This window comes from Empidonax traillii, unplaced genomic scaffold (assembly GCF_003031625.1).
Source record: "Empidonax traillii isolate 1590-97213 ecotype Southwest subspecies unplaced genomic scaffold, ASM303162v1 scaffold20:size5563877, whole genome shotgun sequence".
Taxonomy (NCBI): domain Eukaryota; kingdom Metazoa; phylum Chordata; class Aves; order Passeriformes; family Tyrannidae; genus Empidonax; species Empidonax traillii.
The window spans coordinates 4,571,629-4,587,753 of NW_020955213.1; the positions used below are offsets into that span (position 1 = coordinate 4,571,629).

Sequence of the window (16,125 nt, forward strand, 5' to 3'; positions counted from 1 at the left end):
TTACAGAACTTGGTTTTTTTGTCTACAATTGTGAAACAAAATGGCTCTTGCAGAAATTATTTCCCCAAGTAAGAAAACGAGCACTCAGTGATGTATTGGTAATGATGAAGTAAGAAATTTGAGAATTACTTCTTCACCTAAAATTCATGGTTTATTTCATAGTTTCACTGATGGAACTTTTCATTTTCTTCAATGACCAGTCACGACTCTGACCCCTCTGGACTGTATACAGAAGTGTTATGTGCCAGCCTTGGCAGGTACAACCACAAACCAAATGAACGTTTTACAGAAGACAGTTTGCTTTTATAGTGATCACGCACTGATGTGAACATAGACTAAAAATAACAAATGTTGCTTTAATAAGGATTTTTTACAGTAGGCATAGATATAAAAGTTTTTCAAATTATTTTCACAGGTATCACTGAACATTTCATAGCTGTCTGTTACAGAAGCACCGCAAAGTGCTTTGAGTCTTTCATTTATTATACACAGTTAAAATATATTACACTTCTGAAGGTATCTTAAATCACTGAACAGTTTTGCTAGCATCTTAATGAGCCAAATGGGAGTAAAAGGCAGTCCACATTCATGATGTGAATATACAGTAAGGTGTTTGACATCCTATGAACTCACTGCTCATGTTCTCAAAATAACCATGGTGATGAGACCTGAAAGACAAGAATTAAGAACTAAACACTTCGGTTTCACTGAATAAAACATTTAAAATGCACTTTACCCTGTCACAGCCCAGAAAACAATGTAAAAGTGTGTAAATACATGCAGAATGCATTTATACGTACGCTCAAATATTAGAAGTATTGCTCCAAGTTTTGATGCAGTCAAAACCCAACACTGAAGTGCAGTTTATCTAATCACTGAATGTTAAAGAAGCTATAAATACTCCAAGTAATTACTGATCTCGCTACTGGAAAATCTGAACACTGAGATTTTGTGTAACAGTAGAAGCCAAACCCCAGTTTTCATGGGGGCCAGTTATGGGCAGTGTCATTCAAATGCTGAATCATCAGTAAGGCAGATTAGTTGAAGGCTCCAAGGCTTTTTTTCTGCTCTATGCAGAATAACTGATCAAAGACTAGTTTTAGACAAAGATGTTAAGCTTCCTTGTCAGTCTGCAGAGAGAGCTTTCAACAGACTCTTTGTTGTGACCTTTAAAGAGGGAGGAAAAAAAAATAACTGCTCTGATAGAGGTTAAAAACAATTAAAAACAGAAGAAAGCAGGAAATGTGGGACTAATAAACCTACTCATGACACACTGAAAAGTTCACTTTAATTATGTGCTGATACAGGAAAAAGTACAAATCTGCAAGTTCTTAGCCATGGGTTATATTGCACGAGGCAAAGGAAGAACATTCAGGCTCCTTGAATTCCAACCTTATGTAACATCCCAATAATAATTTATCAGTTCTTGGGCAATCTCACTTTCTTGCAGGCTCAGATGATGTCAATGTAATAGCCTTTCACTGCAGAGAACTCAGCTAAAGCCTACAGATCTCACCATGAATAAAGAAGTTTCTGAGACTATTTTACTCTCCTGCCACTACATAGTGATTTAAATTATTTACTTTATGAGACTGTGAAGACTGTGAAGCATGACAGAACAGAGCTGTAATGCTGCCTTCCATCAGATCAACAATTTATCCATTAAAGAGGAACTACAGTTCAGCTATTTCTTAAGGTCTGTATTGGCTCAGACAAGCAGTGCTACCACAACTGCTGGAAGCCCTAACTTGGATTAATTCCATCATTGCAGAGTAACAACAGAGGCTTCTGGAGGGTGCTTACAGGACAACCTGTACCACTTGCAGGCAGTAAAGGGTTTAACTCAGTTCTGTAAATCAAATACTTCTCAAATGTCACATAGCCCAGTTGGTGTGGTATAACAACCCTTTACAATTAAATGCTCCACAATCCAGTTGTACTCCTTGTGGAAGAAAGTGGCTTCATCTTCTCAAGAGCAACTGACTTCCTACATAAGCAAGAGTTGCACACAAAACAGTCTGTCCATGAACACTAAAAATACTGCCACCAAGGGGAACCAAAACCTGTCAGAACTTCATAGGGAATCAAGAAACAGGTTCAGTTGTTGCAAATGTATAAAGTCACATGGTTTAATACTGTAGTTGGCACCAGCAGAACCTGGAGTCATTTTGAAAAGCAGAGATAAAAACAGAGTGAGGATTACTGTAAGGTCCTGAGAGTCCATCAGCATCAGCTTGGGCAAAGAGCCACAAGTGAGATTTCAAACTGCTTCAGCAGGCTGACCTGTAAGTCAGCTGACTGTGCATGAACCATCAAGAACTTGCACCTTTCCCCATCACTACCTCACCTCTAGCTATCAGTTTGAAGCTGCCTAGCTCCTTTCCTGTAAATCCTCATTTCTGCCAGGTAGTGGGACAGGAGATTTGAGTTTAGTGTGACTGTTCTTCAAATCTGAAATAGTTATAGAGAAATAGTCATAACAAATGAAATGTGCAACTTATCTATGCTTGCTAATGCAGGAGTAAGTTACAAATCAGGAAGAACTGTGGATGGTAGTGGTCTCTTAGAAAGGATTTACAGTAACTTATTGCTACACACTTCCACTGCTTATCAAGAAGGCAGTGAGAAGGGAGCCTTACAAACCAGCTCCTGGGACTGGACGGAGAAACACAGTAACACAAGAGCCCTACGTTCTGTAACAGAGTAACTATGGCAAGACGAGTAAGAAACAGGACGTTCCATTCAGTTTGTTGGCAGATGACACTGGTTGGCCCATCATCAAATGAAGGTAAAATTAACATGTAGGGGCCTGTATGTAATAAGTATTGACTCACATCTGGTCTAAAACACTTACAATAACTAATTTACCCTGCTATCACCTTGGCTGCAAATTAAGATATATGTGGAGATGCAAAACAAAATGTAATGTGGTGCTTTGTCTCCATCCAGTTCTCTGAAGCCACTGGCAAACACAGGTGAAGTTTTTTCCAAACTCACAGAATTTGCAAGAGAACGTTTACAAACCCCAAAGTACTCACCTAAAACATAAGCAGCTACTAACTTTTGATTCACACTTAAGTGGAGGTAGAGAGGCACCAGGGATTCCATTTCCCCCGATGTAGGTAGCATTAGTGCTGCGACACATACTACTCCCAGGAAGACTGTTAGTAAACTAGGTCCCGACGAGGCAGTTCTGTTTTCTGGAAAAGCAAGACAGCACCAACTGTCAGGAACATCTGACCAAGAGAAACATTAAATATTCTGCAAAAACGTTTGCAGTGCATTGCAGCTGCAATGCCCCCGGATTCTTCCTTTCACTTTGTGGTTTGGAGGGGGTTGAAAATCACTCTTAAACCCAACCTTCTAAACCTTCTGCATTTTGCAGTGGGGGAGGCTGCTCCCTGTTCTGATGCTGGGACTTGTTTTCACATGACTTCCTAAACCCCTCCCTTCTGGAGGAGCAGAGCCTGCCAGGCCCAGCTATACTATAGCTATAGCTATAGCTATAGCTATATATACACACACCCAGGACAGGTGGGTGTCTCAGCAATGCCTGACATTTCCCCCTGCATCCTCACTGCTCTCCTTCATATGTTCCTTCAGTGATTAGTAATCAGCTAGGAAAGATCACCCAAAAGAGCTGCACATGCAGGTCACTGCTTACGCCTCCTGAGCAAACCCTGGCTACAGCAAGAGCACAGGTTCTTGGACCAGATGAGTTCCCCTTCCTTCCATAAAGGATTCAAGGGCTGCACCCAACAGAACCAGTTTAGATGCCACAAATCAGTAAAATTTGAACCTTCCTTTAAAAACCGTGAGAGTGAACCACCCTGACATCCAGTCTCACCAGAATAAGGAAATGCAAACCACAGACAATAAAGAGTCCTTCATACCCTTTATTGCGCTGCACTTCAACAGCTGGAATCTACTCAAAGGCCCACTGTGTCATCTTTGAAAAGAGCTGTTAACATGTTAACTGAATACCTCCAACCAAATCCTTAAGTCCTATTGGAAATTAGCCAATGTTTTTATGATTTTTTTCTATCCTCAGTGATCAGCAATATGTGCTCTATTTCAGTTCCATAAATCTGTTATTTCCAGGTTGCAGGTTACATGCAAAGACTGCAGTCACTTTGTTTACTGCTTTTCTGTAAGCAATATAATGTGATCAACAAGGTTTTTAAGCAGAGAAGTAGCACTTGGATTAAGACCACTATCAGATTGTTCAAGCCCTCTGTCCTGGAACAACTATCACAGTAACATTTTGTTCTGTGAGTCGAGAGATCTTTGCAGGTTTGCTTTAACCGTGTATCTATCATCAGGATTTGCTTTAGTAAAAGGTATTTCACCAGCCAACAAACTCTGTATAAGTAGTGAAACAGGTTTCCTTTAACAAGAGGAGCACCCTCAATAAGGTTCATCTATTTTCTGGAACTGATTTTTGTTGATGTAATGAAAAATTAAACAGTGACAAGAACATAACAGTATAAATCAGTAAAACTAACAGGACTCTATGCTGTCAAGAATCAGTTTAGATTCAATTAAGGTAAAACTCAATACTTTTTATCCTACCCCTTATATTTAATTGTTTGGCCCAGGTTTTGCCCAAGACTGTTGATTTACTTCCTCATGTATGAAACAAAAAGAGTTTTCAGCTCCCAACTGTGCTCTTCTGTTCTTGTGGGACAGACAAAGCAGAGGGCGCAGAACAAGGAGCACTTCAGAAGATGTTTTGGCAATATTTCCTGCTCATCAGGAAATGGGGGATTACGGGTTTGGAACAAACTCAGAAGGGGCATATGTTCTGAAAGAGCCCAAGGGGGAAAATAACTACCATCCTTTGGCAGATAAATTCCTATTGGCTGTACCAGAACTCCTGCTCCAGAGGGAGGATGCTCTCTCCAAGGCATGACATGCAAACACAGGGCAGCAAAGGGCCTTGACTGATCAAGGCAGCATAAACAGAATAGCCACAGTTTGGGTTCTTGGGTACTGTCACCCCCAGTGATAAAGACAGCAGTCTTACGGGTAAGTAAAAAGAATTCCTTTCAAATTTATTTTAGCCCATGTTTAAAAAAAATATTTTAGTCTTTCTAGTAACTTGAGTTATTCAAAACTGATTCAGAAGACAGGAGGGGTAAAAGATTTCAGCTACCTGGTTGACACAAAGTCTGCTCAAAAAAGACACTTTCAGCCAGGTGTTCTTTTATTCGTTTTTCCTCCTCTTCCTTTTGTTGTTGTTGTTCCTTTGCAGATGGAAGCAGAGTAGCAATAATCTCCTTTTTCCCTAATGCTTTCCTCTGGCTCTGCTCAGACACTTGTAGACGGAATTTATCTATCACACCATAGTAAGCAGCTCGAACATCTCTGTGACGAATCACACTGCAGAGAAAAACAACATTTTCAAACAGGTCAACTAATTAGAAACATGTATGGAATTACGTCCTATATCACTAAGTTTGTCCTCTTTCCCCCATGCACAGATAAACTGCAATAATCCAGATCCCCATTACCTCCTCCATCACTCAGTGTTCTTGAAGATTTGATCTTGCCTGCTTTCTCTCTCCCCTCCATATTTCCCAAATATATAAAAAGCTCCAAAAAAAGAACAATTAATTCTTTATCTCAACCCACCTTTGCCTCAGTCTGAGGCTGAGCTGCCAACTGATGAAACATCAACTTATTGAAGTTTTTGATGCTGGCCAATGATTTGAAAAGGTATGAGGGGACTGGAGTGGACAGGGAAGAAAAGAAGTAAAGTAGGGCTGCCAAACACTTGGACAGGTGTTTGGCAAGCTGAAGTTCAGCTTTTTGAGGAAACCAGGCTCAAAGCTTTACAATTCCACATTCTCAGAAGAAAAACTCATTCCTTCTGTGGACAAGAGTCAGCTAGGGATTTTCAAAATCAGAAACCCACCATTATGAGCATGTTTGGAACCTATAAAAGGCATAGTTTTAAAATAGCACTGATCAAAGGCAAAACAGACCTCTGAGCAGAGCTCTGCTCAACTGCCTCCTCTCTGCATTTGTGATTCATCATGGAAATATGTATCCAGCATTAAAAAGCTTGAATATTTAGGTCTGAAATGGTATCAGCTCTTGGGGTTAATAAGGATTTCAATTATTTCTCCAAATATTTTTTGTGAAAGGTTATTTTAAGTTTCTAAGATAACAACAGCTAATCTGAAAAAAAAATACTACAAATAAGTGATTTGGTTTCAAGAGGGCTGCCATCTCATGAGGGGAAAAAAATGACTGTACCCTTAGTAACATGGGATAGAAGTTTCAAAATTGCTTCAAGGAAGGGATGGATTTTTGTGTTTCAGTCTTCATTTAAAGGAACTGCATCACATCAAGATATCGACAAGCATTAGCACATAGCCAGAGCCTGCAACTGGTATCTAGTTTGAATAGACTATTCATCACAGAAACAGAGACCAAGTCATCCCCTCAGCGAGAAGGCTGCAGTGATATACCGAGTTTTACGTCACTTTAGAGGCAAATGAGTGTGCTTATGACAGCCTTTCAGCAAGTCAAGTGTTGGCTGGGCAACTGCCTTCACTAATACAAAAAGCTTTTTCCCCTCTGACAACCCTAATTCATACAGCTCTCAGCATATCAGCACAGCAGATCAACTGATTCCTTCCTTTAACACTTCCTTTAAATTGGTGTTTCCACTCTTAGTATCATGGTACTAACAGAATCTTTACATAACACTGTGCTGGGAGAACATGTATCTGCTGCCAAGCAGAGATATTTTCTGCAGACCCTTATAAACAGATACATTCTCCTGTTTCTTTTTAGAGATCATTGCATAATTGGAAGCTCTGTAGAATATCTGTTTATCTGGCAAATGGCCACACTTGCATAGTACTGCTCATATCCTAGCAGTAAACACTGCCCTGAGACAGCAACCACTGGAATGGGGGTTTTCCTGCACAAAAAAAATCCCCTTGAAACCCGTGTATGTCTTATTTTCCTTTATTTAATAAAAGACATGTTTTAGAATTACACAAGCTTGATTATATTTGGTTAAAGTCTGCTAAAGACCTCAACAGTTCACCGATACAGTGGTGTATTCGGACTCATTTTGTTCCATTTCTAGCACTGTTGCCCCTGCCCACTGAAACTTTTTAGTTTCATGTTTTAAATTTCCTTTTTATTTGGTGAGTCCTTCGAATTTTTCAAATTACACTTAAGGAAAACAGTCTATAGGAAAGAGCCATTCCCCAAGCATGGTATAATTTATCTGACAAAAGACAGTTCATTCAATTGTGGGGGTTTCTGTGTATGGCCATTTGTTAGGCAGAGATCCCAGAAGGTGTTTTACAGTTTGGAAAATTTCTATGCAAAAAGCTCAGTCTACTCTTTTAGGTACCTCACACTCTCTTCAGCTGTATCTGTACATCAGCACCGAAATAATGTGGCAAATGCAGGACAAAATAAGTTGGTCTATTTTAGCTTATACACCCACTCTACTCCAAATTACAGCAGCCTGCAGACCCTGTTCGTTACTGTGGTCACTTGACCAGCCTCCTTATTTTCTCAGTTATTGGCTTGGGACCTGACAGGACAAGCGAGTAAAGGGGAGACACAGAGATCTGAGAACGGGAGGGGTGATCAGCATGAAAGGTAGGCAAGAGTACCTTAATTAAACATGGCCCGGGAAAACATGCTCAGTAGAACTGCATACATTTCCATTTTGCCAATCTGCAAACAAGCATTTTCTCACACAGAAATCTCAACCCCGGGGGTCTTGCTTTTCTTGTTATTTCTTACAAAAAGGTACTCAGAGGAGGCTCAGATTACTCTCACTGCTGGTTTACAAACTCCACTACAGGATACATTTACTGGCAATTTATTTATGCCCAAAGACAAAATTTAAGAATATTGTAATACCTCTGCCCTAGAGTGAAAGAACAGCAATAAACAGACAGCCACAAGTATACAGGAGATTAGGAAAATATTACAACTTTATCCAAGTTATATTTTATATGCATGTTGACATTTACTACCTCTTAAATAATAAAAGAAATTAAGATAATAAAATGCATATTAGAAAAAAACCCAACCAACTTTTACTTACATATCAACACAGCACTGAGGCTTCACTGCACCAGTAGCATCAACCACCGCATATTTATTTGGGGTTGTACAAAGAACTGCAATGACAAGGACAGGAGTGGTAACAAATCATGAATTAATACCTCACCAACTTCATCAACAGGTACATGTAGAGACACGAGTTTGTTTTGTCACAGATATGATTTGTTACATGAATTATAATTGGACTGTTCAAGATCACCAACTAACCCTTAAACAGAACTTAACCTAAGAAACCCACCTTTGAATTTTAAGGCAAACTCATAGGGGTTATATAGAGTCAACACCTGCTTGTGTGTTGACTGGTCATCTGCATAAAATATAAGTTCTGTAGGAAAAACAAAAACAGGAAGATTTCCTTCCACTAACTCTGGCTGTCTTTTTTGTTGCTGCATTGGCACTGAATCCTCCTTGCTGCTTCTTGTGTTCTTATGATTTTGAATCCTCAGAGACTTCAGTTTTTGAATCGTTTAAGAATTCCAAAGCATTTTGGCAATTCTAAAGGAAAAAATGGGAAAAAAAAAGAGAAAAGGCAAGAAGATTATTTCCATGAGTCTATACTAAACTGAGGCAGTCAACAAAGGTGTAAAAATACAAAATGTACGCTTGATTATGAATCTACCTCTACTTATGTTCCTTCAAAAATACTGATACATAAAAAATATTTGCATTGTGATTCCATCTATTTAACAAACTTCTATAAAATAAATGGATAAGCACCTCTTCAGTGTATCATGGCAGCATTTGGGGTCCCAGTCAGTGACCTGTGCTGCTGATACTGGCTCTTTGCAACACAAGCCAAACAATAACAAAAAGAGATCCCATCCCATGTCCCATGTCTCAGCACACCAACACTTCAGAAAAACCAGAGCAGAAATGAGGAAACATGACCTAAGTAGGAGTCACTGTTCAGGCAGAAACCTCTCCAGAGGGATGACTTCCCCGGATGAGGAATAACAGCCTAGGTATCTGCTCATCCAGGCAGCCAGGTATGACAAACCCCAGAAATTCAGAGCAAAGGAATGGGGAACACATTCTCAGTGTGTTTAAACCGAACTCCTGTCACAACTGCATGGTAGTTACAGGCAACAAATTGAAAAATAACTGGGATGTTAAACACCAAACAGATCTGGGATTTACTATTTGATTAAAAAAGACAACAGGTTTTCTGCCACCACTACCTTCAATCAAAGTACAACCATTGCAATTCTCCCTCTGCCACCCGCACAGTTCTGGTTTATTTTGAGTGACATTCCAGAACTAAGACCAGAACCCATGACCCAATCAAGCAACAATCCCAAATGTAATTCATAAAATAAAATTAAGGCAAAACTCCTCAGCACACATACCACTGACTTGACACATGACAGACAGAACAAAGTCTTCTCCCACCCCCCAAGAACGTCATATTTTATTGCAGCTCTTGTAGGTTAATTATCAAACTCAAGGTGTCCTTTGACGTTTAACTTCACAGTAGAAAATATTAAAAGAACAAAAAGTTCCTACTGACTCATTAGCTGTCATTTCCACTTCCAGTGAAGCTTTATAAACAAGGTACATTTCAGCTGTTCTCCAGTCCAATAAACTGGTTTCACTGCACCTTAAAAAACTTAGTTTCTGAACTTTCTAGCAGTGAATAGCCCAAACATTATGAACAATCAAAACCAAACACTTACTTCTGCATTCTAAACATCATGATGATCACATTTCCAAGCATCAGATACAGGTTTCATACTTGAAACATGACACAGGTTCATGTGTTTCCTAGAGTGTATCTGTCACACCATCAGATTTACAGGTTCTGATTCTTATTCACAAACTAAGCTTTTAAATTTATTTATTTATTTATTAAAATAGCAAATTAACTCTGTAGAATTTAAAGTCATGGATCTCACTGGAATGTCTTTCCCCAAGATCCAGTTTCTTTTCAGAGTACAAGTTTGTTTCCACTTCACTGAAATGCTACTAATAATATTCTGAAAACAAATCCCCAATGATAGTGTTCCAAGCTAATGTCCTGCTACCTTATTAAGAAAAGACTAGAAAAAGAAATGGCTCTGTAAGTGCTTCTTAGAATTTTGGTGAATCCCTTTTGTTTCAGAAGAATCAACAAATTCTTGTACAGCAAGTGTAAGCGTTATTTCTTTAACAAGTTTATGTACTATTGCAAAGTGAAGTTCATTGTTCCATTCAAACGTATCAGGTGTATATGAAGAGCTAATGTGGAAAAACTGCCAGCAAGTAGAATTACAAATTAACTTCTTTTGATGCTTCTCATAGGTAGAAGATTAAGAATGATTTAATTTTTTTAACCAAAATTAGCTCAATCCAGCATGCAGTAAGAGTACATTGGAATCTTTGGGTCTTATACATATGTGCACTGTGTACATTGTGTGTAAAAGAAATATAGGCAATCTTTGCATTAACAAAAGGGATTTTTTCTGAATAAATGTTTCAAACTACCGTACAACCAACAGCGAGCTACTGCTACATATCTTAAGTGACAATATTTAATAAAAGTTTTAAATATTATTTATAATAATATTATTTTGATGCTTTAGTTTTTTATTTAAACCCTGTACGTGCTTCATTCCAATTCCTGGCTTCATACCACATCTCCAGTTTCTTCAGCTCAGCCAGTGGCGAGTGCTTAGTGTCCAAAACCCCGCAAACGACAGTATCAGTGGAGGAATGGATCACTAACCCTGTCAACAGGCTCATTTTTCTCACACATCCGTTGAAAACAGCGTGCAAACCTCCCAGGATTCCACAATCTGCACACGGAAAGCCACCAATCTTTAAAAAGTATATCCCGTTATTGCTTCCTTTCCTTATTTAACTTGGCTGCATGAGGAGTTACCGCCCGAAATGGCAAAAGGAACATCTGGCAAACCCATGCCTACAGTAGACATGTTTGCTGACATAGCAGTGTCATTCAGAGTATAAATTTATGAATTCCTAAGCAAGCAACCAGCATCCTTTTTCCTTTTTGAGACAACAGTTTTAGCTTAGAAGTCACCTTGCTGGGACATCTCACCAAGCAACATCAGCAAAAGCACTTCTCCCAAAGGCTGACTTATAAACCACACACATGCTGGGGAGACATGACAGTTTAGTCTTGATACCACCACACCTTTTGCATCAACAAGAAACTGTGAACACTTTTACAGAGTGAACGTGTATCTCCACAACCTCCCTGCCCAGATTAACCCCACAGCAGCTCTCACGGTCAGAATAAGGTCACGCAGCCCAGCCAGTTCATTTAAAAGAAACTCAGTGGCCTCTCTTCTGCACCGTGACCACTAAATTTTGAGGTCAATAGTCACCACAATTACTCGCCCAACATAAATCTGTATCAACCCCAGATCTGTGGTCTCAGCTCCACGACCTGCACTGCACAGATGGGCTTTTCCCAGCACTGCTGATGAAGTTCCTGCAGGAGTGGGGATCTGTCAAAGGTAACGCTTGTTACAGGACACAGGCCAGCGTGTAACACCTGAGCAACACCAGCTCACTTCCCAGTGCTCTCTGAAGTCCAGACAAACAGTTGTCGCTGGCATTTTCTCAGCACAATAAAGATCTTTCCTCCCTGAAGTTACTAAATATATACTGCTGGTGTCACAATAGCACAGATCTGCCAGCGTTTCCTTTGAAATCCCTTTCTTCATAAATTTAACTCGACAGAGAAAAACACGAAGTGAAACATAACTTCTCTCCAGGGTCGGAAATAACCCCAATTGTGATTTGCTTTTACTTAACAAGTATCTGCTGAATAAATAAACCAGCTGACGAAGTTTTTTATTCTCATTTTAACTTCCAGCAGCCTCATCGCCATGGCTTCTCAGAGCATTTGTTGGTCGTTTTCCTTCCTAACAACTCCAAATAACTATAGAATGTCTTCGAGTAAACACTTAATTCAGAAGAAAATCTCTTTACGGTCATAACGTCCACATTCTCCTTTTAAAAATTGCCTAATTACAGTGTAATCTATGTTTGTTACATCTCATGATCTACCCCTAAATCTACACGAGCTTATCTACACTACATACTCAGTAAAACTGATGCCTTTTGAGCGCCTATTTACAAAATAAAGCAAAAAGTCTTCTTCAAAATTCCCTCCTGTATCAAGCTGAGCAATCACTCTGAGACACCTGCAAATGGTGCACAGGATCTGAAGCTGATCCATTAGCATTTTGTTTCTCCAAAATGTTTTGAAGGCCTCGATGTGCGCTTACGCAAAACAATGTTTAAACTACCTGCAATTATCTGGGAGAGTCACCCAACAGGAGAGCAACAGACCCAGCAGCCAGGATGGCTGGATTCCATTATTGCTAACTCTGTCACTGACACTCCATGACCTTGAGCAAGTTGGTTAACCTCACCTCAATTTGCTGATCTACGAAGGCACATATTCTGCAAAGGATTTCAGTAGGCGGACAGTCCCATCTGAACTGGCAGAACTGCTCTGATACTTTGCAAAGCTGCTACTGTTTACCCCTTCACAGGGTGATGAGAAATGTAATTAGTAACTGTCTCCAGGATGCTGTAAAATGAAATAGTCTTGGAGCGTTACCTATTAGCATGGATGACTACAACATGCATAAATCATGCTGATACTGACAACAAAATTTATTAGGACCCCACTATTCTGTCGTTTCTTTTTTTGAACGCTGAAGAGGTGACTAACAAAAAGAAATATACAAACGCAACTAAGAGGCATGCAACAGCAGTGAAAAATGAAATAACAGCTGTGCACTGTTTCTGATCCACTCCGTCTCAGAAGAATCCTAGGGAAGACTTTCAAGGGCACATCTGCCTTAGTCTCTATTTTCTCACTTTAGTCTCTATTTTCTCACTTTCAGATTGCATTTAATGCACTAAACTGTCTGCTTTTCAAACGTTTGTTGTGCTCATCAGCACGAGGTGTCCCCGAAACGCCAAACACTCTTCCCCGGGAGAGCGGCGGGGGCAAAGGCGCTCCGATCAGCCTCGTACCGCCGGCAGGGCACGGCGGTAATTGCACACTCCTAATTGATCCTCTTTGTTCTCCAGCGAGGAGCAGCAGCAGCAGCAGCGACCGGGGCTGAGGCAGCTGCGCGATAACGGCGGCTCCCGCAGCCGGCCCTGCCCGGCACCCCCGCACGGCCCGGGGCGGGACCCGCCCCGCAGCCCTGCCCGGCACCTTCCCCCGCCCCGCCGCCCCCCGGAGCGACCCCCGGCCCCGCGGGGGAGCGGCCCCAGCCCGGCCACCGCCCCGCTCCCCATCGCGGCCCCGCTGGGCCCGAGGAAGGGCAGGCGAGGGAGGCCCGGCCCGCGGGGCCGCCCGCCCGCGACAGGGCAGGACGGGACGGGACAGCGCGGGACGAGGCAGCGCGGGGGTCTCCGTGGGCTCCGCCGCCCCCGCCCCGCGCCCGGTGCGGCCCCCCCAGCCCGACTCACCCGCCCGGGGCCGCTCGGTGGGGCTGGCGCGGCGCCCCTTTGTCCGCCCGTCACTGCGGGCAGCGCTGGGGCTGCCGGGACCGACCGGCCGCCGCCGCCGCCGCGTCACCGCCCCGCCCGCCGCCCGCCCCCGCCGCCATGTCGGGGCTCCCCGCGTTCGGGGTGACCGGGGCTGCTGCCGACCTGGGCTGCTGCCTGGGGCCGGCCCTCGGTGCTGCCCCTCGGTGCTCTCGGAGCGTCCCCCGCCGCCCTCCCGGCCAGCCCCGTGGGCTCCGCGGGCAGCGCGGGGTGTGCGCCCGGCCCGGCCCTGCTCACCTGCGGGAAGGTGTTTTTTAATAACAATTTACCTCATCTCATGGTGCTTGAGGTTTGACCCGTCCTGGAGGGGTTCCTCCCCTCTGCCGGCTCCTCGGGACCGCCGTGTTTCCTTCCTGGGGTTGCGGCTCCAGCGCTCCGGCTCCCCGCGGCGCTGCCCGTCGCCTGCACATCCCGCCGTGCAGGGGTCGGTGTCTCACCCGGCGTGAATCACAATTAAAGTATTGGCAACTCAGTGGAACCTGCGTGACCGTACAGCAGCACGGCTGAAATGGGGCACGCTGTCCCTGTAAACAGCTTCTCATCCTGTTACCTTTGTTCTCTATTCCTCTTATTTACTTAATGTGTTTTCATTAAATTAAAGTAGTTGTGGACTTCAGCTCATTTTGTGCATTATCTACTGTATCATCTTCCTTTGGTTTTCTTCCCAGCTTCGACATTTAAGCCCTATATAATAAAAACAAACCCATGCGTAATCACCACCTAATATCATCCCCAATTTTAAGATTATTAATGCAGCAGAATGTTTTCATTGCAAGTCAGGTGGATAATTAAGATTTATATTGAGACATCCTGTCAGCAGGATTGCAAAATCTTTTACCCATTACCAGTCTTTACCCACCAGTGAAATGGACACACATCTGTGGTGAAATAAACACAGCAGCCATGAATGTTTCACAATAATACCATGAAACAATCCAGGACAGGAAGCAACACATTTTGTCTATTTAAAGTCGTGGAAGACATGAAATAAAGAAATTCTAAACAATGTATTTTCTAATTTAACCAAGTTGTGTATATTATCACCTACCTTTTTCTGCAAATCTAATGGTTGCTAGTTCATTAAGAATTCACAAATTACATAATATTGTTAAATTATTATATATAGAAAATATTATCTTGTCAGAATTTTTGAAGACGTGTACAGTGAAAACTGGTAATATGAGGGGTTTTTTGTTTCTTGATGAGTGTCGATCAGCTCAGATTTTATCGTGTTTAAAAATAAACTGGAATTCTTGTTTTTAAATGGACTTCAGCCCCTCAGGATACATTCAGAAAATTATTATATTTTTACTGAGTATTATAATTCAATGCAGAGTGTTCCTGATTTTGGAAATCTGTCTCAGGACAAGTGGCAGACATAAACATGCTTCAGAGATACTCAAATTAATAACAAATAGAATGATCAAATTAGAAAAAACATGATTTAAAAGGACTAGACTAAGAAGCACAATAATTAGCCACATTGGATATTTTCCAGTTCATCCAGCTCATTTAAAAAGAAAGTTCAGACTCTCTAAAAGCAGTTTTTAATGTCTTCCTCTGCAAGTTTCCCAGGATCCAACTTTGTCCTGCCACATATTTCATAGCGTTTATTTATTTAATAACCTGTTGAAAATCAGGACTCATGCTGGTCTCCTTCCTCTCCCACTATCTATCACTGCAGCTTGTTTCCAGGTTATTTTGTGATTTTTAAAGTTCTGTGTTAACTCAAATTTAGTGTGAAAACCTGTACATTTGTAAGTAGGAGTCAGTGGTGTTCTATCCTTGCTGCTGGTGCCTGTTACTTTGGAGAGCACAAACCCCCATCCCCGACAAGTAACGTGCCCTCGGGAGAGATTCTGCCCATCCCAGACATTCCTAAAGGTATGTGTGTGCCATCACTGTTGAACCAGCACTGACATATGCTAAAATATCCCAGAGCTGTTTGGTTTAGGGCATACACAAAACCTGGCTTGGCACCGTCCCACCGCTCTTCTCCTGCCTCGCAGCGAGGCTCAGCTGCCTCAGGGGGATGGAAAATGATGGAGAGGATTCGAGGATTCGTGCAGCGTGCCCACATTCCGTGTGCTGTGGGAAGGCTGCTCAGCTGCGCCGTGGGAGATGGAGACTGCTGCCTTGTGTGGCAGTGACTGGGATTATCTCAGATCTGTGGGAAGTTCTCTCCTGTATCATTAGGTTATTGTTTCTGTCTCCTTATTGGGCTGCTTTATTCTGCCAGAGTAATTAATTATTTCTGGGATCATAGGCAGATTGAGGTTGCAGTCCTTGTTATGATGCTGGTAGAGCAGGGAAAAGATGAGAGGAGAAAATGTGGATGGAGAAGATGACAAATACAGATGCAAAGGAGCAGAGACGTAAGATGCAGCAAAAAATCTGCAACAAGTTTGTCAGGTCACCTTAAATGTGATCTGAGGTGTAAAAAAACGCTGTCCCTGTGGCTAATATTTGGTCCTCTGCTTTTTTTACGTACCTTGGAAATCACTA

General features: G+C 41.9%; 1 protein-coding gene across 2 annotated transcripts; it reads right to left on the minus strand.

The window, feature by feature from the left end:
* On the minus strand, positions 1–13,643 carry MOSPD1 (motile sperm domain containing 1). Of its 2 annotated transcripts, XM_027899504.1 has the most exons (7): positions 13,543–13,643; positions 8,345–8,601; positions 8,087–8,162; positions 5,156–5,382; positions 3,039–3,200; positions 2,348–2,451; positions 1–668 (listed from the first exon to the last, which is right to left on the minus strand). In XM_027899504.1, exons 2-6 carry the CDS (start codon positions 8,496–8,498, stop codon positions 2,372–2,374), a joined length of 699 nt encoding a protein of 232 aa, XP_027755305.1. In that variant the 5' UTR covers positions 8,499–8,601; positions 13,543–13,643; the 3' UTR covers positions 1–668; positions 2,348–2,371. The 2 variants fall into 2 exon arrangements, with proteins under 2 accessions (XP_027755305.1, XP_027755312.1); XM_027899511.1 differs by lacking the exon at positions 2,348–2,451.
* Between the last annotated feature and the right edge of the window lie 2,482 nt (positions 13,644–16,125).

Excerpts from the sequence above, each read along its gene's own strand:
- MOSPD1 (XM_027899504.1), bottom strand. The coding sequence starts at position 8,498 with ATGCAGCAACAAAAAAGACAGCCAGAGTTAGTGGAAGGAAATCTTCCT. Across the intron at positions 5,383-8,086 it reads CCTCAGTGCTGTGTTGATAT|TGTGATTCGTCACAGAGATG; the intron begins GTAAGTAAAAGT and ends TTTTCTCTGCAG. Across the intron at positions 2,452-3,038 it reads AGTAGCTGCTTATGTTTTAG|ATTTGAAGAACAGTCACACT; the intron begins GTGAGTACTTTG and ends TAACTATTTCAG.